At 38.8% G+C, this 24155-nt stretch overlaps 1 protein-coding gene across 4 annotated transcripts in view; it reads left to right on the top strand.

The window, feature by feature from the left end:
- The window catches only part of LOC109914919 (abhydrolase domain containing 12, lysophospholipase), a 137873-nt gene that overhangs the window by 77679 nt on the left and 36039 nt on the right, over positions 1 to 24155 (top strand). For all 4 annotated transcript variants that reach the window (XM_048600671.1, XM_048600669.1, XM_048600670.1 and 1 more), the window contains 2 exons: positions 18816 to 18945; positions 23002 to 23039. In XM_048600671.1, coding sequence (XP_048456628.1) covers positions 18816 to 18945; positions 23002 to 23039 — 168 coding nt within the window. The remainder of the gene's footprint in view (positions 1 to 18815; positions 18946 to 23001; positions 23040 to 24155) is intronic.

Here is a 24155-nt window from a genome sequence, read left to right as displayed (position 1 = left end):
TGTTTCTATTGTTCCAACCTTTAAAAAGAAACACACAGGGCTTCACAAGTTATCTTCTTGTAGACTGCTCAGCGCCTGACACCCACCTGTCTATAAAAGAAACCACAACAAACGTGCCTCTTAAAGCCACAGTGTCATCACATCTGTTTCAGATGATATTTTTTCTGGTGCTAGGTAGGCAACCTACCATGTGGACACTTGATCATGCTTACAAAGGATGATTACTGTCCCCTAAGTATTAAATCCCCATTCAAGTACTATATAAGGCTTTACCCTTCTCCACCTCTCTGCTTCAAATTGCCATTGACTGCATTCCAGCTGTTCTTCAGACAGTCTTTATCCTATCTTCACAAGCAACAAGTAGATTATACCTGTCGACTTATGGTTGGTTCCTTCAGATCCTCATTTCCTATCCTGCCTGGTTTCCCTTTACTAGGCAGTTATTTGCCAACCAAGTTCATCTGAACCTGCAACTTGGTACAGGGAGTGAATGAAGTCTGGAGCAATCTGTGCAACTCCTCACCATCCTTTATTTGTTTGAATGTCTCCAAATTACACTGCAGCTCAATAAACCAAAATAGGCAGTGTAATGGGCAGTGAAGAAGATTATTTTGAGTACAACAGGACCTTGATCAAATGGGCCATAGGCTGAGGAATGGCAGATAGAGTTTAATTTAGATAACTGTGAAGTGTTACATTTTGGTAAGGCAAAGCAGGGCAGGGCTTATACAATTAATGGTAGGGATCTAGGGAGTGTTGCCAACACCTAGGGGTTTGGCACATAATTACTTGAAGGTGAAGTCACAGGTAAACAGGATGATGAAGGCAGCATTTGGCACACTTGCCTTTATTGGTCAGAACATTGAATATTGGAGTTAGGACATCCGTGAGGCCACCTATAGAATACTGTGTACAGTTCTGGTTGCCCTTTTATAGGAAGAATGTTGTAAAACTTGAAAGGGTGCAGAAGAAATTTACAAGGATGTTGCCTGGACTGGAGGGTTTATGTTCTAGGAAGAGGCTAAATAGGGGCTTTTTTCCCTGGAGCGTTGGAGGCTGAGGTGGGGGGAGTTTATAGAGGTTTATAAAATCATGAGGGATATGGATAGGGTGAATAGCCAAGGTCTTTTTCCCAGTGTAGGGGAGTCCAAAAACTAGAGGACGTATGTTTAAGGTGACAGGGGTAAGATTTAAAAAGGACCTGAAGGGTAACTTTCTCATGCAGAGGGTGGTGCATGTATGGAATTAGCTGTTAAAGGAAGTGGTGGAGGTGGCTACAATTACAACATTTAAAAGACATCTGGATGGGTATATGATTGGGCCAAATGCTGGCAAATGGGACTAGGTCAGATTGGGATGTCTGGTTGGCATTGACAAGTTAGACTGAAAGGCTTATTTCCGTGCAGTATGACTGTGAGCCAGAGAGGTTTGGTCTGAGGCATATGTTGTGTTTCTACAAGTCCTGCCTATGTCTTGGTCGAGGTTATTTGAATCATTTATATCTATTTATTGGTTTGTTGTAATTGTCTTTTTCTAAACATAAATTTGAATTAAGCCCAAAAACTTTGGGCCATTTTTAAAAATTCTTCTGTTTATTAGACTACTGACCAACCTGACCAGAAATAAACATGGATTTGGTCCAGATTTGATTTAGGAGAGAGGAAAAAATTGCCTACGCAATTGCCCGCCAATCCTTTCCTGCTGTTGCAATGATATCACTTATAAAATTTCTTTATGTTCCATTATCAGCTCACGTTCTTGTCTCTGACCATCTGGAGAGCACTTGCACAAATTCTGTCATGCCACTTTTATTTGTTGGTCTCTGAGTTTTTCCCATAGGCTTTCTATCTCCATTCTTGCAGATGCTCACCATAACTTTTCGCTGTTGATCTTGGGCAATACTTTCCCTCAGGCTAATGCTCTCTGCTTTGGGGAATAAATTCTTTACTGGCTGGAGTCATAAGTAACCCATGATCTCTGCTTTTTTTATGTAACTGTGGCTCGTTACTACTACATTTTGTCAACTTCAGCCTTAATATCAAGGGCCGTCGTGTGCATCTCACCTCTGGAATTTGGCTCTCTTTGTCCATATTCATACTAAGGTTGTAATGAAGTCTGGATCTGACTAAATGGACATTATTTAGCAGAGTACAGGATATTGCTGCAGGTATTCATTAGTGCAATGCTGTAGGGCCAACCATCTTCAGCTGCCTCATCTATAACTTCCCTCGATTATTAGTTTAAAATGGGAATGTTTGCTGATAATTTCAATGTTTGCTTCCATTTGCAGTTCCACAGACAATGAAACAAACTATTGCCAAATGCAGCAAAACTTGGAGAACTCCCAGGTTTGGACTGATATAGCACAAACATAGCACAAAATATTACTTGCCACCCAAGAACCTAGCAATATCTCCTCTGTCAAGAGAGCCCTAACACCACCTTTTGACATTGAATAATACTTCTATTGTTGCATTCACACCAATCACATCTTTAGATGTTGTTCGTACCATCTTGAAAATATAAATGCATGAATTGGGAGCAAAAGCTGGCTGCTTGGCCCCTTAAGTCTCCTCTGCATTTAGTAAGATCATGACAGATCTGATTACTTCATATTCTCACCTATTCATGATATCTTTCACCCTTTTGCTTGAATCTCTCTCTGTCTTGAAAATATTCAAAGATTCACAGTCCTTAGTGTGAAATTTTAGCATTTAGTAGGGCCTGTCAGGGATGCCGAAGACCAAATGGCAGCTGATGATGACATTATACTAATTATTGGATGATTGAGTGATCGTTTGCCTGGGTGTTTGTATAAAAGAACAAGAAATCAGTTGTTAGACTTGATGTGCTTGGCCTTGGTATAAATGGTGGCTTAGTGGTTAGTATTGCTGCCTCACAGCACCTAGGGACCTGGGTTTGATTCCAGCCTTGAGTGACCGAGTGTATGGAGTTTGCAAATTCTCCCCATGTCTGCATGGGTTTCCTCCCACAGTCCAAAGATGTGCAGGTTGGGTGGATTGGCTAAGTTAATTGCCCATTGTGTCCAGGGATGTGCAGGCTCGGTGGGTTGGTCATGGGAAATGTAGATTACAGAGAAAGGGTGGGGGGTGTTGGATGCGGGTTGGATGCTTTTGAATGGTCAGTTTGGACCCGATGGGCTGAATGGCCTGCTTCCACGCTGTAGAGATTCTATAAATAATCTTTTTAACTCCAGTAATAGTGGTAACAGAAGACTTTTTTTAGCTGTTTGTAAGTCAAAGATTGACAGAAAAACAGAAATTGCTGGAGATAAGCAGCAGGTCTGTCAGAATCTGTGGGAAGAAAGCCAAATTGACATTTTGAGTCCAGCAACTCCTCAGAACTGATCTGGTGCTATATAAATTTGTTATATTAAGCAATTTAATAGTTTAATTTGGTTGCACTGGTTAATTTATTGGTAAATTGAATTATTTTTGACATAGGTAAAAATACTTTTGCACCTTAAGAATACTAAATAACTTGAGTCTCCATGTGTTTGTGTATTCAGCTGGATCTTGCACTTTTGAACTGGGGACAAGGCCAATTTTGTAGGAGACACGTAATCTGGGTATTTTGCATTTAAAAATCAAAATGCAAGATTGTGGAAAATCTAAATGCGAGTGGTTTGAGGTATAACTCCTTTTGAAAGTTCCTTTCTGTTTTGTATTTTGCCCAGATTGTGCTGATATCAAAACAGAATTACAACCCTATTGCATTTAATTTTATCACCCATCATTATTTTTTGTACCATGCTCAAAATAGGATGTGTTTTTTGTGATGGTTGCCTGTTGTTTGAACTTTGTGCAGTGAAAAGTAATTGTGATTCATTTCATTGAGACAGAGATGAAATGCTGAGTGGCCAAATGCTTTTATAATTGTGTAAGTGCAGTGAAAATGCCATAGTGTTTGGCACTTTGTCACGAACTGCCATGTACTTTATTTCTAATTTGTTAGATCCACAGTTATACATATGTTATGTCACAGCTTCTACAAATATATCAAAAATAAACACTTGCTGCAATTGCCAAGTAAGTCTTTGGTGTCTGATTTCGTCATTTTGTGCTAGGATTTAAAATAATGAGAACAGCATAGCATTGGACAGAAAGAGAGTAGGTGATGGTGACTGAGGAAGCCAACTTTTTCCAGCTTGAGTGTCAGAATGTGTGATCAATTGTAGTGCCTATTGATCTTTGTTTATGATACTTTGTTAGGTTATACCAAAGTCCTGATGTTGTGCTTTGTATAATTTAAATGATTTTTAATTAAAACGTTCTCAATTCCTTTGCAAAAAGTCCTATTTTGTTGTTAACTAAGTTTGAAAACATCTTGGTTTTATAAAACCAAATAAATTACGAAGATACAAACTTAATTTTTATTCATCATTTAACTGGCAAGGCCAACATTTATTGCTGATCCTTAGTTGTCCTTGGGAAATAGGAAGGAGAGGCTACTTTCTTGAATTTGCTGTTTTTGCTATAGTGTACATACCACTGCAGAGCTATTGAGTTGACTTCTAGGATTTCAGTTGAGTGATGATGAGGTGGGGTGCTATATGTCCCAGTTTGGGATGGTATGTGAGTAGATATTGATATTATTCCTTTGCACCTGCTGCATTGACCTTTTTCGGGATGTGGAGATGCTGTCAAAGAAGCCATGGCAAATTGCTGCAGTACATCAGATAGGAGTACGCACCTCATAATTTCATATTATTGTACTCTAGTTCCTCAGGTGAAATACTTTCTTAATGTAGTCACAGCCAATATGGTTTTAGTAACCTCGTGATAGCTGTTTCAACAAATGAGGGATGAATTATCTTCATATGTTTACAATCCCTTAGTCTCAACAAATGAAACACTCTGACTTGATTTAATTTTACTTATAATTGTTGGGGCAGAACTTTCATTTGTATAGGGATTTCAATATTTTACTAATTGGCATTAGATAGACTTTTCAACTTGTTAGACTCAAAAGAAACCTATTTTTTGTCAGTAGTGGTCAAGAATAGATCCTGTCAGAAAAGAAATTCTCCTTGGTGCCACTAAAGTTGTACAGGATCACTTCAAAGTTAACACCACCTTAATGTATTATCTAACTTAAATATGCAATTTGTACATATTTGAGAACAATGCTTTGATAAATGTTGATCTGCTGATCTAAAATGTGACCTTTGTGATGTGTTTGATCACCAGTATTTTCCTGTCTACATTAGTTGATGCCATCCCTCATTTTGTTGAATTAAATATTGTTTCAAATAATAGTCATCAATATCGAAAAGCTACAGATCTAAAATGTTAACTGTTTCTCCACCAATACAGTCTGACCCTTGCATATTTCCAGCATTCTCTAAATTGATGTTTAATTGTTTATCTGATTCTTGAGGAAATTATTTGCATTAAAGAAGAGAGTTTCTGAAGGTATTGTAGCTGATGTTGGGCATATGAACTTCTAAAAGGAATCTAATAAAGCACAACATAATGGACTTGGCAAATTTTAAATCCAATGTATTAAGTTCCAAAATAGACCAAGGGGCAGAAAGCAGAGAAATTGAGAATGGTTCTTTGTCATATTTGGGATGCGCAGGGCAAGTATTCCATGGTGCTCGCCAGGTATTAGTATTGGCACAATTATTTACTTATTGGTGATATTTTCTTGGGAATAAAGGGCATCATTTCAAAAGTTTGTAGATAATGTGAAACTCTGCTATGTAGTAAACAGTGAATTTGATAGTAGTGGACTAAAGGAAGAAATAGGACTGTGAAATGGATCAATACATGCCAGATGGAAGTGAACTGACAAAGAAATTTTGGTGGGGATCTTAAGGAAACGTTATATAAACTAAATGGTCCAATTTTGTAGGGATGTAGGACAAGCGATCTTGGGATATAGCTAGACTATTTTTTGAAGAGGGTAGGACAAATTAAGAAGATTGAAAAGGTATCCAAAATCCTTGCTACAAGGTACCAGTAATTCCTCACCCGGACTGGGTCATGTCTGCTGGAGACATTTTGCCAAACTGACTGGCTCTTGGGTCAGGAACCTGTTTAAACCTAGTTATGTTAAACCTATGTAAAGTAATTGTTCGGTTCCAATGGAGTATTTTTGCCAATTTGCTTCTACACCGTAGGAAGGATGTCAAAGTTTTAGGCTAAAAAAAACTTTACTAGCATGGCACAAAGGATAAAAGATTTGTTATTTGGGATTGCATACAGTATCTTAAAAAAAGGGGTTAGATTGAGTCGTTATAGTACAAAATGTTATGTTTTGGAGCAGGGAAAGATAAGGGGAGATTGGACAGAAGAGTTCAAAATCATGAAGGATTTTGATAGAATAAATAAGGGGACAGCACATTGTAATGATTTGGAATGCATGGCCTAATATGATGGTAGAGCAGATTCCATATAACATTCAGAATGAATTAGATAAATTAAAGCAAAGTGGGACTAATGAGACAGCTTTGTTAAAAAAGAGCATGATGGGCAAAATAGGCTTCTTTTCATTGTATTCTGATTGTATAACTTTAGCTGAAGCCATTTGTTTAGTTGCTCAAAAATGTGCCTCACAAAAGGATACATAAGTATTTCTGATAAATATATACTGCTAAGTAGAAACATGCATAAATGTGTACTACCTTTTTAATTGCAAGCATAATTGAATTTGCCGAACATTTTCTCTTGCAAACAATTTCACCAGTTCTGTGTAAGTTTAGCAGCTAACCTGCAAGGAAATTAGGCAACCCTTCCAACCGGAAGGTCAGAGATCCAATGCCAAGTATGCACAAAACAGTGATACAAGAGATTTGTTTTTAGCAAATGACTGTATTTACGGTGATGGCAATTATTGTGTTTTACATGCTGACTTGTCATTAATGACCCCTATTACTATTCTGGATTAGCTGGTATACAGCATGTAGGCAGCTTTAATTGTATTCCCTGAGATTGCTGGAGGGCAATTGAGTTTATACAATGAAGCATTTGTATCATAACTTTAATATTAGCATTTTTGTGCAATGTACAAGTTCGCCCTACAAGGCTTGCTAACTCTCTTTTCCTGAGGCTGGCAAACCTCAAGCGTACGTGTGGAATTTCAAACAATTTTGCTATTATAAGTGTAAGGGAACACATTTTTTCTCCTTGGACTGTAAACTGAAAGGGAATTTGTACACTGCTATACAGCTGAAATACCAGGAAAATGTTGCAACTTGAAAAACAAGTGATGCATGTTTTCAAACTGTATAAGACTGTTGATTTTGGAGCAGTGAAATTGTTACATTTTTGGTGCAGGAAAGCACATTGGAACTTTTGAGCTAAGGAAGAAGTGCATCTGAGGTCAGATTAGTTGAGCTGCAGTTTGCTACAGACCTGAGAAAACAGTGTAGCCAAAAATATCCAGAGGGTTTGGTTATTGGCATGTCCTTTCCAAATTGAGTTGTAGAACAAGAGATGAGACTATATTTCAGTACTTGAACTGCAAGCAGAAAGCCTTTCTCTCGTTCCTCTGAGTAAGAAGACTAAGAAACTATAGCTCCAAAGAATGGGGTGGCACGGTGTCTGTGGTTGGCACTGCTGCCTCACAGCGCCAGGGATCCGGGTTCAATTCCACCTTTGGGTGATTGTCTGTGTAGAGTTGGCATGTTCTCCTTGTGTCTATGTGGGCTTCCTCTGGAGCTCCAGTTTCCTCCCACAGTCCAAAGATGTGCAGGTTAGGTGGATTGGCTGTGCTAAATTATCCTGCAGTGTCCAGGGATGTGCAGGCTGGGTGGATTAGCCATTGGAAATGCAGGTTTATGGAGATAGGGTAGGTGGGTGGGTCTGGGTAGGATGCTCTTCGGAGGATCTGTATGGACTCAATGGGCCAAATGGCCTGCTTCCACATTGTAGGGATTCTGATTCTGTGAATTTTAATACGAGAAAAGACCTATGTACACCAGATTAACTATCAAATTGAAGAACGACCATCACTGTACAGCTAACGGTCTCTCCTCATTGTTAAAATCAAAAAGAACCTAAGAAATAATTCTCCATCTTGTGGTTTAGACTTTTGATCCTCAGGATTTTGTTTTCACTTTCTGGATTTCCCACGTATGATATTTGCACCAAGCAATCTGTCATTTGCCTGTCTTATTTATAAATGAACATGTACGTGTTTTGGGTTTTAATAGTATACAGTTTAAGTTACATAGTAAATTAGTAATCCCTTCCTTTTCTCTACCATTTGCTTGGAAAAAAAGGTTTGTTTGTAATAGTTATTTTCCTGTTAATGACCAAACCTGGTGTGAATGACCTTTGTCTTGAGTTGCAGTCAGACACATTAATCATCATGGTTTTAGATTGGATATTTTACACATTCTAGGCTACTTGTGGAACAGTGGGGCTTGATTATTGACACACCCTTCCCAAGAGAAGGTGAGACTATTTTAGTACTTGCACTGCAAAATATTTGAAGTGTTTAAGAGCCTGTTAATTATTACACATAAATTTTAAGTGTATATTTACCATCACTATTTTTAGGCAATTCTCTTTCATTGCTAGTACTTTCTTTAAGTTGAGAATGTAATCTAAACTTGTGAAGGAATCCCCCAATCCCCATCTTTTCCATCATTGAATTTGGAAAAATTTTTGTAGGTGGGATTGTATAGCTGGGTGGTTAAAAGGCTTTGAACTTTTGTCTATCATGAAATTAGCTCCTACTTGCTGGCTTCTTGCTTTTCCTTCAGAAGAAGGCATCCCATTCTCAAAGCAGGTTGCATTTTAAATTTTAGAAGTTAAAAGCCTCTGTGATCATCTTTACAGATTTAATGTGACTGACTGGGTTTTCTAGGCATTATGAACCTGGTAGCTGCAGCAAGTTGAAGACAATCAAGAAGGTCTTTGCACACAGATTGCACAACCTGGTCGTGCATGTACCTAGAACTGTTGTGGCTTTAGGGTTTACAGACTGACAGTGACATGATTTTCTAATTTCGCACTGCCACCCAACAAAAAGTACAGACCATTCTATATTGCCTTTGTTGACCTTACCAAGTGCTTCAGCAGAGCTCATGGGCTGTTTAAACTCCTGCAGAAAATCGGTTGCCTGCCTGTATCCCTGGGTGCCATTTCTTCTTTCAATGAAAATATGTATAGTTTTATTGGTTATAATGGAGCAATGTAAGATGCTTCCAAAATCAGGGGAGTAAAGCTGTGTCCTGGTACCAATCTTTGGCATGTTTTATTCCATGCTACTATTGTGCAATTTTGATAATTCAATTCAGGATGTCTACCCGCATGCCAGAGTTGACAAAAAAACTAGTCAGCATTGGTCTTGGCATGTAGTCTTGCTAAAGTACAATATGTTCTAGTCTGTGAGCTGCTGTTTGCTGACTTGATGATCACTGCATTCCCAAAAACATGTCCCCTGGTGAGTTTATTATTGGCATGAATTCAAAGCTTGGCCACATCTGCAAAACAATGTTGCCTGCAAGTGAGATCTCAAATTGAGTAGAGTTGGAGTCGATGGAAGTATTTGCTCTTGATTGGAATGCCTGGAAAACTAGCTATTGGAAAGCATGTCAAAAAAGTAGAAGATAAAAGAAATGAACAGATGGTAGAAAAGGACAGTTGAAGAAACAGCAGTCGATAGTTGTGAAAGGGACTGCCATTCTCAAATTGGGCTGTATAGCCACAACATATGATGTCTGATGAAGGCAGAGTGGTGGACGTGGTCTAAATGGACTTCAGTAAGGCGTTTGACAAGGTTCCACATGGTAGACTGGTTAACAAGGTTTGATCACATGGAATCCAGGGAGAATTAACTATTTGATTACATAACTAGCTCGAAGGTAAGAGACAGAGGGTGGTGATGAAGGATTACTTTTTGGACTGGAGACCTGTGACCAGCAGTCTGCCATGAGGATTGGTGTTGGGTCCACTGCTTATTGTCATTTATATAAAATGACTTGGATATAAATAAAGGAGACATGGTGAGTAAGTTTGCAGTTCATCCTAAAATTGGTGGTGTAGTGGATAGCCAAGAAGGTTACCACAGAGTACAATGGGACCTTGATCAGATGGGGTGATGGGCTGGGGAGTGGAAGATGGAGTTTAATTTAGATAAATGTGAGGTGCTGCATTTTGGAAAGACAAATCAGGGCAGGACTTATACACTTTAATGGTAAGGACCTGGGAAGTGTTGCTGAACAGAGAGATCTTTGAGTGCAGTTAATAGTTTCTTGAAAGTGGAGTCAGAGGTAGACAGGCTAGTGAAGAAAGTGTTTGGTATGCTTCCCTTTATTGGTCAGTGTATTGAGTATAGGAGTTGGGAGGCCATGTTGTGGTTGTACAGGACATTGATTAGGCCACTTTTGGAATACTCTGTTCAATTCTGGTCTCCCTGCTATAGGAAGGATGCTGGGAAACTTGAAAGGGTTCAGAAAAGATTTACAAGGATGTTGCCAGGGTTGGAGCTATAGGGAAAGGCTGAATAGGCTGGGGCTATTTTGTCTGGAGTGTCGGAGGCTGAGGGGTGACCTTTGTAGAGGTTCATAAAATCATGAGGGGTATGGATAGGGTGAATAACTAAGGCCTTTTCCCCAGGATAGGGGAGTCTAAAACTGGAGGGCACAGGTTTAAGGTGAGGGGGGAACAATTTAAAAGGGATCTGAGAGGCAACCTTTTCACACAGAGGGTGTTGCATTTATGGAATGAGTTGCCAGAGGGAAGTGGAGGATGCTGGAACAATTGCACCATTTAAAAGGCATGTGGATGTGTACATGAATAGGAAGGTATTTGGACAAATGCTGGCAAATGGGACTAGATTAATTTAGGATGCCTGGTCAGCATGACGGATTGGACTAAAGGGTCTGTTTCCATGCTGTACAGCTCTGACTCTATGATCCAGAATGACATTCATCCTTTGTGTGGCCCACTGTCTTCCTAGATGGCCGCACAATTGGAGAGTTAAAACTTGACTGAGAGTTTGGACTTTGTTTCCCACTATCAGACAATTCTTTACCCAGTTTGTCAGTAAGCAAATATTTCTCTCCCCACCTCACGCCATATTTCTCTTCTGTGGTTATGATCTCAGTACCCATCTTACCCACTCAGTGCTCCCAGAATTTATGCCAAAACTCAACGCTCGCATCCCCCATCGCATGAAATATTATGTTCTCCAGTGGGATTCACTTAGTTTTTTTTAATTGCTGATGAAATAGTTGAAGTATTACAAGCAATAACTATACTTTTATGAACGTTTTCTCATGCTCTGGGCATAAATGTGGCATGGATTCTTCTGATTACTAATATTACTTGAGCCTTCCTGATCTTAATAAAAAGGTACCAGTGTAAAAGCTGTCTTTTCATTTTTCTGTACTTTTGATTGGAACTGAAATGGGAAAAGGACAGTTATAAAACCCAAAGACTGTGGAGGGGATTGATGCTTTTTTTAAAAAAAAACCTACCAGCACTTGTAAGTGCTGTTTACACTGTTGTTGGTTCACCTACTAGGGGGTGTTCACTGCCGATAAGCTGGAACTAGGGAGTATATGCATAATATGATTCGGCCAGCAACAAATAGCTGAGTGGTCAGTGGAGTGATGACTAGCTGTTAATGCCACATGTTTCTGTTTTGACCATGTCTATTCATGCCACGTGCATGTGCACTGTCTCAATTTTCACATGCATATTTATCCAAACCAGTGCATGTACATTTTAAATAGATTCAATACCAATATAAATAAAGCACTGATTAAATAGGTACAATAACTAATTAATTAACTCCTGCACTGAACTCCATTTCAATTGCAAGCTTATTTTCTCTGCAAATTCAGTTCCTTTGTGTATGACGTCTTATATGATTGCCTGGCCAGTCATACATGTTCCTTAAATTCTGCGCATGTGTGTTTCCAGATTTGTGTGCGTGCACAAATGCAAGTGATGCCAGGTGTCAACACACACTTTCTGCTTGCCAACGTGTAATTGGCTGTTAGGTAGCTGAACAATTTCTGGGTGCGAACAAGCATTTGTTGTTTTTAGTACAGATTCCAGTATCTGCAGAAATTTGCTCCGAGATTGTCAGGAGCGTTTGGACCTCAGGAAAGGAAGGTGCTGTCTTTGTCTCAGCAGTTTAAAAAAATACCTAAAGCCTGAAAAATGTTAGTTTATTTTCTGTTACCAGTTGTAAACTGTAGCTTTTAATCAATAAGTCAGAGACTTTGCACTTTGTGAACCAGTTGCTGTGTACCTCCTGAAAGCAAAGGAAAGTACCTCGAGAAGAGAGAATTTGTCAAATAACAAGTCCTGACAAGCCAAGTAATCATCTTGGCGAACCCTGTGGACAGGGGCCTTTTGAGCTCCTTTTACCGCCACCAATAGCACCTTTTTGTGTGTGTATGGGGAGTTTCATAAGGGAGTTGAGTTTTAACTGGTAGAATTATATTGTCTACAATTCATAGTTGTTTACCTGTAGCTAGAATCTGTTCATTTGTAATAAATAACCATTATTAAGTACAGGACCCTGGTCCATGCTTTGTGTCAACCTGGGTCTAAATGAGTAAATGGGTAAATTGGAGAATTTTGTGTACTTTGATTAAAATCTGTTCCTGGAGTTGTCACAGAAGTTAATGTGGGACTTGATTTCCAGCACGCTACCTCCAGTGAGGTGTGACACCAAGGATAACACTTTATGTGGAGAAGCTAGACATGATGTGATATTCTCCTTAGACCTGAGACAGGTGAGGGCGATTTTATAGACATGTTAAAATTTTGAGGGCCTTTAGGACAAATAAGGAAACTAGTTCTATTGCTGATGACTTAAGGATACAAGATTTGTGGTAATTGGCAGAAGAACAAGAGGAAATGAGAATTTTTTTGTGCTGCGAGTTATGTTCTGAAAAGCACTGCCTGAAAAGGGTTCTGGTAGCAGTATCAGTAATAGCCTTTAAAAGAAAATTTATATGTATACTTGAAAAGGAGGATTTGCAGGGCCATGGGGAAAGAGTGAGGGAATAGAACTAATTAGATAACTTTTTCAGAGAACTACAATGACTCAAATGGCCACCTTCTATGTTGTATGATTCTGCAATTTTTCTGTGATTTGAAAGCTGTATCGTGTAGATCAAAGCATTTGGCCAGATCCATGTTATTATTTCTGACAGCAACTTAGTCATAAACCTCCTCCATAATTTGGGGATGAAAAATCAGTACACTAAAATTTACCAACCCTCAAAACTATCCTTTTTACTATTCTTTGAAAGTTCTCCATTATGCATGCTTTGAATAAACAGGAGGCCTAAAGCAGATAGCAGTAAAATTCAGAGATAGTAGGAACTGCAGATGCTGGGGAATCTGAGATAACACGGTGTAGAGCTGGATAAACACAGCAGGCAAGCAGCATCAGAGGAGCAGGAAACCTGACGTTTCGGGTCTAGACCCTTCTTCAGAAACTCAGTTGCTATATCCAAGCTTGTGTATTTTCACTTATTGTAAATGATCATTTTGTTTCACTAAGGCAATTCTGAATTCAGCTAAGTACTCTTCAAGCCCTGCACATTGAACTTGCCAATTCCTTTTGAAAGTCAATAAAATTATAGATAGCCCTCCTCCACTGATTCACTAATTTCTTGCAAATATTTGGCAAATGAGTGAAACATAACTATTTCTAAATCCAAGCCTCTTTGAGGAAAAAATGAGAAGACATTACACATGAGCCAATCCTTATTTAACTGGACAACATGAAGGTTATGAATAATGCTTTCAAACAAGCCGCTGCAAGGACATTTTTTTTTAATAAATTGAATTTGGTTATTTTGATCCTACATAAATCATTGGAGGAACCTTTTGCATGCTAAGTACCATCCTCATCACTTTTTCTCACCACAGTTTGGAAGGAAAGCACCACATATCTAGATGTGAAGATAATTTGACTTGTTCTTATTGGAGAAATTAAAATTGAGACAGAACATAATTCAGTTTGTTTTAAAGTGGAAATGATGTAAGCAAATTGCTTAAACAAACAAAATACTGCCATATTCAAAATCTGAAATAAAGATGGAAAATGCTGGAATTCTTTTAATAGCATTTGTGGAGAGAGAAACCAGTTGGTTTTGGGTTGATCTTCCTTCAGAACTGCAAGGTGTTGGGCATAAACAACTTTTAAAGCAATTTGCCTTATACTTTGATCACAAGACTAAAGGACCTGAGTCAAAGCTTAGGAAATTTTGGAATTTCCTCTTGAGAGCATTGTGAGTATACTGACAGCACATGGACTGCAGTGGTTCAAAAAGGAAGATCATTACTACCTTCTCAAGGGCAACTGGAGACAGGGAATAAATGCTGGCTAGCCAGCGACATCTACATTTCATGATTGAAAAGAAAAAATTTCAGTAAACTGAAAATGAGGAATGTCAGATAATGTCACGTGCATGATATTTGCTCAACAAATTAGTGAATAAATGATTACTAATTTGGTAGAAGTCTAAAATTTGAAAATGACATGAAACGTTGACATGATAAAAGGAGGAAGATTATTATGTCAAAGTTTCAAATAGCGAATCAAATTCAGTGTTGAAATGTGTGAGGTGATGCTTTTTGGTAGGAAGCAAACCTATATTGTCTGGCAAAATGTTTCAATTTTAAGGATGTTTAGAGATGCTGAAACTGCTACAGGCAAATTTTTCGATGTGTTTGCACTGCCTGTGACATCAGTGCTAGTGAATGAAGAGCCCTGATCATTAAAATACAGCAGATTTACGGAATTCTCTGTGGCTTAGAGTGCCAGGTTGCCTGAATAGCAACAACCTAAGTAGCAGTCAGTAAATTCTGTTTGAAGTTATGCTTGCTGTATGTTATTTCTTAGACTGCACGTGTCCACAAGCTTACGTTATATTAATTTCAACATTAGAATTGTACAAAAGCTGATTTTGGTGTGAAAAAGAGATTACTGTGCAGCATTACTTTGCTTCCATGAAATAACTAGCCTTCACCATTGCTAGACAGATCACAACTTGCAATGATGAGAGACTGAAAAGCTGTGGTGCAGACTAGTGAGAACTTGGGGTGGTGGAGCAAAGTTCCAGCAGTGGAAACAGAATGTGCTAGAAAAAGTGACTTGAGTGTAGGAGTTGGGAGGTCATGTTGCAGCTGTACAGGACATAGGACTTTTGGAATACTGTGTTCAGTTCTGGTCTCCCTGCTATAGGAAGGATGTTGTGAAACTTGAAAGAGTTCGGAAAAGATTTAAAATGATGTTGTCAGGGTCGGAGAGTTTAAGCTATAGGGAGAGGCTGATCAGGCTGGCACTATTTTCCCTGGAACGTTGGAGGCAGAGAAGTTTATAAAATAGAGAGGCGTGGATAAGGTAAATAGCCAGGGTCTTTTCCCCAGGGTAGGGGAGTCCAAAACTCGAGGGCATAGGTTTAAGGTGAGAGGGGAAAGATTTAAAAGGGACCTGAGGGGCAATTTTTTCATGCAGAGGGTGGTGTGTGTATAACTGAGCTGCCAGAGGAAGCGGTAGAGGCTGGTATAATTACAACATTTAAAAGGCATCCAGATGGGTATGTGAATAGCAAGGGTTTAGAGGGATAGCAAGAACTGCAGATGCTGGAGTCAGAGATAACAGTGTGGAGCTCGAGGAAACAGCAGGCCAGACAGCATCAGAGGAGCAGGAAAGTTGACGTTTTGAGTCGGGACCCTTCATAGGGATATGGGTCAAATGCTGGCAAATGCGACTAGATTTAACTAGTATATCTGGTCGGCTTGGACAAGTTGCACCAAAGGGTCTGTTTCCATGCTGTACAGCTCTATGACTTTATAAATGATGTCACCACTTGTGGGCACACACCAGTAATGGCTGAGAGAGAAAACATATATGTACTGATAGATGCAGTTTGATTTGAGTGTGTACATATAATTGTTCTGGAAACAGCTCAGTTGGTGTCGGGTTACAGTGCTGTTTTAACAGGATGCAAGAATAGTGAGATCTGAGATGGATCTTTGTAGGCAAAGGATTAACAAAGTTAGTAAAATACATTGGCTTTCTAAAAAGTGGCACTGAGTACAAAGGCCAGAAAGCTATGCTAAACCTGATTTTTTTTTTTTTTTTTTTTTAAAAAAATGTTTCGCACCAGATGGACTATTGCATCCAATTCTGAGGACTGTATGTTAGGAAGGCTGTGAGGTCTTTGGAGGAGATATAGAATTGACTCACCACAATGATTCTAATGAATTCAATAGATGAAGGGTTTCAGCCCGAAATGTTGACTTCCCAGTTCCTTGGATGCTGTCTGACCTGCTGTGCTTTTCCAGTTCCACATTTATTGATTCTAGCTTCCAGCATCTGCAGTCCTTACTGTCTCCAAGTCACTGAGAACCATACTGTGAAGTCTTTTCTAAGGATGTCCACCTTGAAGTTTCTTTCCTCTCTCTGAAGAGAGCTCAGTGAGTCTCTCTCCCACTGCAACTTCCTGGTTATCTCCTCTGCCCTGAAACTCTTCAACCATGTTCTGAAAGAATCCTGCTACTACAGCCATGGCTCTGCCCGGTTCTGACAAAGGGTTTCGGCCCAAAACGTTGACTTCCCTTCTCCTTGGATGCTGTCTGACCTGCTGTGCTTTTTCAGCTCTGCATTTATTGACTCTAGCTTCCAGCATCTGCAGTCCTTACTGTCTCCAGGTCTAGAGACAGTTGTGTTTTCCTTAGAATGAAACAAGAGATTTGGTAGAAATTTTTAAAATCATGAAGATAGAGTAAATGGAGAGAAACTGCCAATGACTTGAGGGGCTGATAAACAGAGGACACAGATTCAAGGTGATTGTTAGAAGAACCAGAGACCTGATGCAATGAGTGGTCAGGGTTTTCAATATTAACGTCTGATGAGGTAGCAGTAACTGATTCAATATAAGCTTTTCAAAGGAAACTGAAGAAAATAGAATAAAAGCAATATTGGGCAAGAGCAAGAAAGTGAGATTAATTGATTGGCTTTTCGCAGGAGCCAGCACTGATTTAATTAATTTAATAAGGCTGCCCTTAATTCCCACTGTTCCTTCCTGGTCATGATAGACATCCTGACTCCTTATTCATTCCAACATGATGTGAGAACTAGTAATTCTTGAAACAATCCAAAAGGCTATTTGTAATTATTCACATTTCTCGAGGGTAAAAGGCACACTATGCATTAAATGTGTTTTATTTTCATAATAATCAAATGATTCAGATCAAGATGTGTTTGGACGCAATGAACACTAGTGAGGTGGGGGATAATGTATATTGCCGGCCCTTAGTTTTTGGACTTTATTTGACAGTGTCAGAGGAATGGAAGTCGAATATTGTGGTCTACTCCCTAATAACTCGTGCTCAGTCAGCTGCATTAACTCCCTGTCCATAAATACTTCAGCTTTACAATACCCATCCTCCCTTTCAAACCTCTGTCTTGCCTTATCCTCCCTATCTCTGTAACCTTTTTCAGTCTTGCATTCTGCTGCGAAATGTGTTCCTCCAACTCTGGCTTGTTGTGCATCTACCACTTTCTTCATCGAATCATTGACTGCTGTACTTTCCACTCCCTAGACCTTAAGGTATCAATGTCAAATCTTTTCACTTGTCTGTTGCCCTCTATCTTCCTTTTGGCAATGCTCCCCCAAAACCAACCTCTTTGACCAAGCTTTCAGTGGCCCACCCCACATTTCCTTTGGCTCAGTGTCATTTCTTTGTCTGATCATGCTCCTGTGGCATGTACGAGGGCATTGCACTCTCTTAACTACATTGAATCATAGTCATACAGGATAGAAACAGGCCCTTCAGCCCAACTTGTCTATGTCGATCAGGTTTCTGAAACTGAACTAATCCTGTTTGCCTGTGTTTGATATGACACATATTCAAGTTGTTGAATCTAGAGTGCGACCTCTTGTAACACAGTGGTAGTGCCCCTACCCCTGCATCAGGTGGCTCGGATTCAATCCCAGCTGCTCCAGAGGTGTGCAATAACATCTCTGAACAGGTTGATTAGGAAATAAACAAAAACAAAGACAAAGTTTTTACATAAACCGTACTGATGGTATGCTATGGCATTTGTAAGAAACCTTCCTGACTTCTCTCAGCTTTAGCAGCAACCTATACCACTTGCTGATACTTAAATTTGTATATGAAGGATGGGGAAGTATGTAGAATAATGTTTATGCTCTTGTTTATGTTGCTTTGTAATTCTCATAGATACTAGTTCAAAGTCGCCAACAAATATACAAGTATAAAAATATGCACCATTCTTCACAGCATGTCATTTGTATACTTGACTGGCTGTTTTAATTTTATTTCTGGTGCTAGCTTTACTAACCAGACAGATCCCATGTTTGCAATATCATGGGATTAGGAGAGTTCTTCCTTATCCATTAGGGAATAGCAATTGTTGATTTTTAAAAAAAAAAAAACCAGTAATGATTTGATTAAAAATGTGTATAAATATGTTCATTTTGATTATCAATATTCATTGAGTCAAAGTCCATGCCCTAAAAAAGCGACAGTTGAACTATTGAATATCTCCTAGATATTTCATATTACTTCATATCTAATTGTCCATTTAATTGTGAAAACCGTGTATGCTTTATTGTGGAAATACTGTCCACACTTCAAGAATAGTGACTTGATCTATTTGGAGCAGATCTGCATCCTAAAAAAATGACTAGTAAAATGCAATTCTTGATTTGGGTTAGTTGCTGTTTCAAGTGGAAGTCTTTGTTCCTAGCTTGCAAGATTTCCGTGTCAAAATCAAATTCTGAATGCTTGCTTATTAAACAAATCTTTTGATTTTGGTTTGTCTTTTGAATCCAGGATGGGGAGACTCTGAAGGGACCCCCTCAGAGAGGGGAATGACCGTAGATGCTGTCTACACTTACAACTGGTTGAAAGCAAGGAGTGGTAAGAGTTCAGTCTACATCTGGGGCCATTCACTAGGCACTGGGTAAGTGAGTAAATATGACAATCTCACTTATTTCATGGAGATATTACTGGCTATCTGTAGTTGTTTTATTTTTATTAAAATGGTTAAATAATCTGAACCATAGGTAAATATCTGAAAGGCAGCAAGATATTTTCAGACTTTCCATCTCTGTAAACTTATCAAGGAAACTGAGAGATGGAAATTTTTACTGGCATATTTCACAAATTCAAAATGTCTTGAGAGAGAGGTTGCATATGAAAGGATTGGACTGCATTAGACTTTCTTGCATCAACTATTGTTAGTCACCTCAGATGCTGGGAATTCTGCAGTGAGTAAATACCTCCTGACTCTTTGAAGCCCATCCACAGTTAACAAGGCACAAATTAGGAATATGATGGAATGCTCTTCACTTGTCCAGATTAGTGAAGCATCAACAACAGCGAAGATGCTTGGTACCATCCAGGACAAAGTAGCCCCACTTGATTGGCACCCGATCCACTGCCTTAAATGTTCACTTCCTCCACTACAGATGCGCAGTGGCAGTAGTATGTGCTATCTACAAGATGCACTACAACCCACCAAAGCTTCTTTGACAGTGTCTTCCAAACCCGCAATCTTTATCATCTAGAAGCACAAGGGTAACACCACCTGCAAACACCACCTGCAAGTTTCCTTCCAAGCCACTCACCATTCTGACTTGGGACTGCATTGCTTTTTTTTTTCCACTAGCGCTGGATCAAAACCCTAGAAATCCCTTTCAAATAGCTCTGTGGGTGAATCTACAGCAAAGAGATTGTGGCTGTTCAAGAAGGCAGCTCTCCACCACCACCACGTAGAAGGCAATTAAAGAATAGGCATCACTGACTAACTCGGCAATTATTACCTATGTCCCATGAACTTATAAATTCTTTAAAAAGCCAAAATCACATCAGTGCCATCTTAATCGAGGAATTATGTAGGTTCATTAGTCTTGCTATTTTTCTAAAAAATCTGTTATAACATGTTTGTTATAGTTGCGAAGTGGCCTATTACGACTACAGGGGAAATATTCTGTTTCCAGCTGCTGCTATACAATTTAAATGGGAAAGAGTACAGTTTTAAACATCTGGAATTCACTGGCTGAGGGTTCTAGAAGCACAGTCAATGGCAACCTTCAGAAGGGGATGATAAAATATTTGAAAATAAAGCATTTGCAGGACTGTAGAATGAACAAGGGAGTAAACTTCATTGAATAACTCCATCAAAATGCCAGCCTGGGTATGATTAGCCTGTGCTGCTCTACTAATAAGAAAATGTGAGAGAACCTGAGATCAGTTTTGAATTGGACAAAACAGAATGCTTTTTAATCCTAATTTAAAAACTATGAATATTTCTATCTTGTCACTGTCTGAAAAGTGCTCTGACAGCTTTGTGACTTCTTACTTTGTGAACTATATGCTCTGTTCCCCCTTCTGCATTCCTTCAGTATGTTAGGGTGCCATAAAAATAACAAATTATAAATTGGCAAGATGTATTTTTGCAACAGTATAAATGATGTTAATTTAGTCTTTTGAGTTCACATATGCAGCCGAACAATGGGTTTAATGGTAAACAATTGTGTCAAGTACTTCATTTTTACTAATCTGCACATACAATACTGTCTTGCCTAAAAATGTTAGAATGCTAAAGTAATGTACAAGATCTAATTTGAAAGCTTTTGAAAATTCAGGCTGGAGCATCTGGATGTCTCTAGCAGGCTGAGCATTTTATTGCCACCCCTGGTTGCTGTTGAGAAGCAGGAAATGGGCTTGAGCTGCTGCCATCCTGTGGTAAAGGTCCACCTCACTCACTAGATATGAAATTCCAAACTTTTGGCCATGCCACAGTGTGTCTTGGAGGGAAGCTTGGAGGTGTTTCTTTCTAATTGTGGCCATTGTTCTTCAAGGTGGTAAAGTTTGGCATACCCTCAGTCCTCATTTCCTGTGAAGGATAGAGGAATGGACTTCCCGCGGATAACAAAACAGCAGATACCACTCTAATGTGCTGCAAAGGACTTTGTGATTGGTTTACCAGGCAGACCAGACCAGACGAGTGAAAAAAGGGTGTGGCCTGTGTCTGGCCTTGCAAGTACATGAATCAATGGGTAGAAAATCAGTGGATAATGAGGCCAGACTTATTCATTTGCACAGTGCAGTCTTTGTTCAGAAATTATCAGCACAATAATGATTTCCAAGTTGCATTGTTGCGATTCCCAGGCACAATGCTACATTCCCTTATGCTACAGTGCCTCAACTTAGCGTCACACTACCTGTCTGAGTCAAATTCATCCCACGTTTCAGCTAGGTTACTTGATAATACCAATTTACTTTGTAACATTATTGTGAATTGGTTACTTCCTTTTGCTAGGTGCATTTGTGGGTATCAGTTATTTCGTGTGCATATTGCCTCATTGCTGAAAATAATGGAGAGGGGCAGATTAGGGATTTATTCCCTACAAACCAGTTTGAGGTGTAGATGACCATAGTGGGAAATGAATGAGAGAAACTAGGCAAAGAACTGTAAATAATCTGATTGTACCACTTATCTTTTTTAAAAACCTATTTTCAGTATTGTGATATTTGATAGAGATTTTGTATATCTTAATGCAGTGTTGTCTCAGTCAGCACAACAGAACTAAGCATGCATTTGATAGGTATGAGAACCTAATATTAAACTCATCTGTGAGAAAAGAGCTGCAGCCAATAATTATTGAAACTCAAGGTTAAACTATGTTTGTTACATTGTGAAATGGACATGCTGAGTATTTCAGTTTCCAGCAAATGCGTGTGGAGACAGAAGCAGTTAATGTTTCATGTCGATTATTCTTTATGCCACAAGTCCTCTACTCCCAGCACTAATGATAGCACTCCTGCCTATAAGCCAGAAGCTCTGGCCAAGGAAGGTGTATTCATATATTACCAAACATTTTGAGTGTGAACTTGTTTAATCCTTCAACATGCCAAGATTTCTGGTCAGTAATGTGATGGAAACAAATTGGAGCATTTACCAACCCTATTCACAGCTCCAGGCTACATTATAAATGGAGATAGCAAGAACTGCAGATGTAAAAGTATATGTTGCCACAATGACCCTGATACTTTGGGAGCTAGTAGCTAAGTTGGTTGGAATGACAGGTGTGAATAAGAATGGTACCAACAGCACATGGTTTCAATCCCATTTTAGGAGGTTGTGGGTTCTGCGTCCTTGCATTACCTGTGGTGGACAACTTATTGCTTTAAATTGGACGAATTCAGGATAAACTTGGAAATTTAACACATTTTAAGCAAGGTAACTTGAAACCAAAAATGGAAGTCTTCTACAGGCAGTTGAAGAATGCAACAATTGAGGAGTGGAGATATTAACTGAGGACCTATCCCTTAGGCACATGCTAGCACTTGTATCAGGGAAAGAGCCAGGGAGTGAAGGAAATGACCAAAACCAAGGTCAGCAACGTGGCAGAGGAGATTAAATAACAAAAGCGAGGCCAGAGAAAATGCTAATGAAATAAGGAAAGGAGCAAAAGATCTATCTAGCGGAGGTGTAAATGGCAAAAGCAAAACATATGGCAATCAGCTGTCATGCAAAAAAAATCCCATTTTCTTTTACCGCCATCTCTTTGTAATTTATTCACTCCTGCCTTCAAACCAATCACAGACCTTTTTTTGATATTTCTTCCCTTCCCCCTTCCTTGCCTAGCTTAAAACATACTGCCCACATGCTTCCAGTTCTAAGGGCCATCCACCTGAAACACTGTTATTTCTCTTGCCACAGAATGCCAGACCTGCTGAGAATTTCCAGTATTTCTTTTTTTAAAGAGTTCAAACATCTACTGTATTTTGCTCTTTCCTTTTGTTACATTGTGCATTGGTCAACAAGTGATTTTGTCTTCTATTTATAAAATTGAATAATTAAGTAATTTAGTAAATGGGATGGTGCACACAAATGAAAATAGAATATCTGCTGTGTACTAACTCAAAGAAAAACATTCTGAATTCTTTTGGGTTCTGTTTAAACAATGTTGCATCATGCTGGAAATGGAAAATTTCTCATCTTTTTCAGAGTTGCTACAAATGTTGCACGTCATCTGTGTGTGAAAGGTAAAATGCTTCAACCAACTTATTGCTTATGTTCTTGCAGCTATCCTTTTACTTCTTATTAAAATCAAATTTATTACAACAATTAGAGATTAACCCTATGATTTCTTAAATAAGTTGATCGATCAATCCTACATACTATCAATCCTATTCAATTTGTTACAAAAATTAGTTTGCTAATGAAGTTCATAGTTGCAACATTCTTAAACCCATAGTCTGTGGAAGGTCCTAAAGTAGACACTGGCAACAGTAATCTCATATTTGACACCTCATGCCTCTGAATCAATGGTAGCTGCATGCAAAATCACAAGATACTCCTAAATAAGAAAGACCTGTTGTGGCTCATTGAGCAAGAGTGAATTTTCAGGAACTGTCCCACCATTGCAACATCCTATTGCCTCTTTTTAAAAAAAAAAAAAAAAAAAAAAAAATTCCTCTCAGTTGTTCTATCCAGGAATCCGTTCCATGCATTGATAAGTGCTTTTTTGAAAAATATAACAACTCTACACGTGCCTTTTGCTAATTTGAACCACTTGCCACCATTCTACTTGTTCATTTTTAAATTAATAATCCATCTTGAGTGGTAAATTCTGTGTATTTAACGTGATAATGATATTTTATTCAAGAGATGCATTTGAACCTGAAGGTTGATTTTTGAAGTGAAGCTTGGATTGGAAAGTTTATAGGCTAAGTAGTCAAGTTAAATCATGCAATCATTTAGCGGTCATGCACCTTTAATTGCTGATCAAAAGACTTGTAGAGCACGTATTTTTCAAAAAATCAAACTAAACTTCAGATGTAACTGTTTCCACTAAAGGTGCTGTAGCAGGTTCTGAATGTTGTCAGTGAATGTAGTATATTGTTTGCATCACAGCAACAATAGGAAGGTGGAAGAACAGTTGCCTTTTTAGAAAATAAATTCAATTCTGGTTGTATACCTGGGGATTAAAAAAGATTCTTCTAAAGAATTACATGGAACAAGCTTGTAGCACAAAATCAGACCGTTTAACTTAGCAGGTGCATGCCAATGTTATAATCCACATGAGCCTCTGTTCTATTTATTTAACCCATTCCCATCAACATTATTCTATTAATTTCTCCCACATACACTTACCTGTC

This window comes from Rhincodon typus, chromosome 9, assembly GCF_021869965.1.
Source record: "Rhincodon typus isolate 14 chromosome 9, sRhiTyp1.1, whole genome shotgun sequence".
Lineage (NCBI taxonomy): Eukaryota > Metazoa > Chordata > Chondrichthyes > Orectolobiformes > Rhincodontidae > Rhincodon > Rhincodon typus.
The sequence above is the reverse complement of the archived record's forward strand: the minus strand, read 5'-3'. Positions and strand labels throughout refer to the sequence as shown.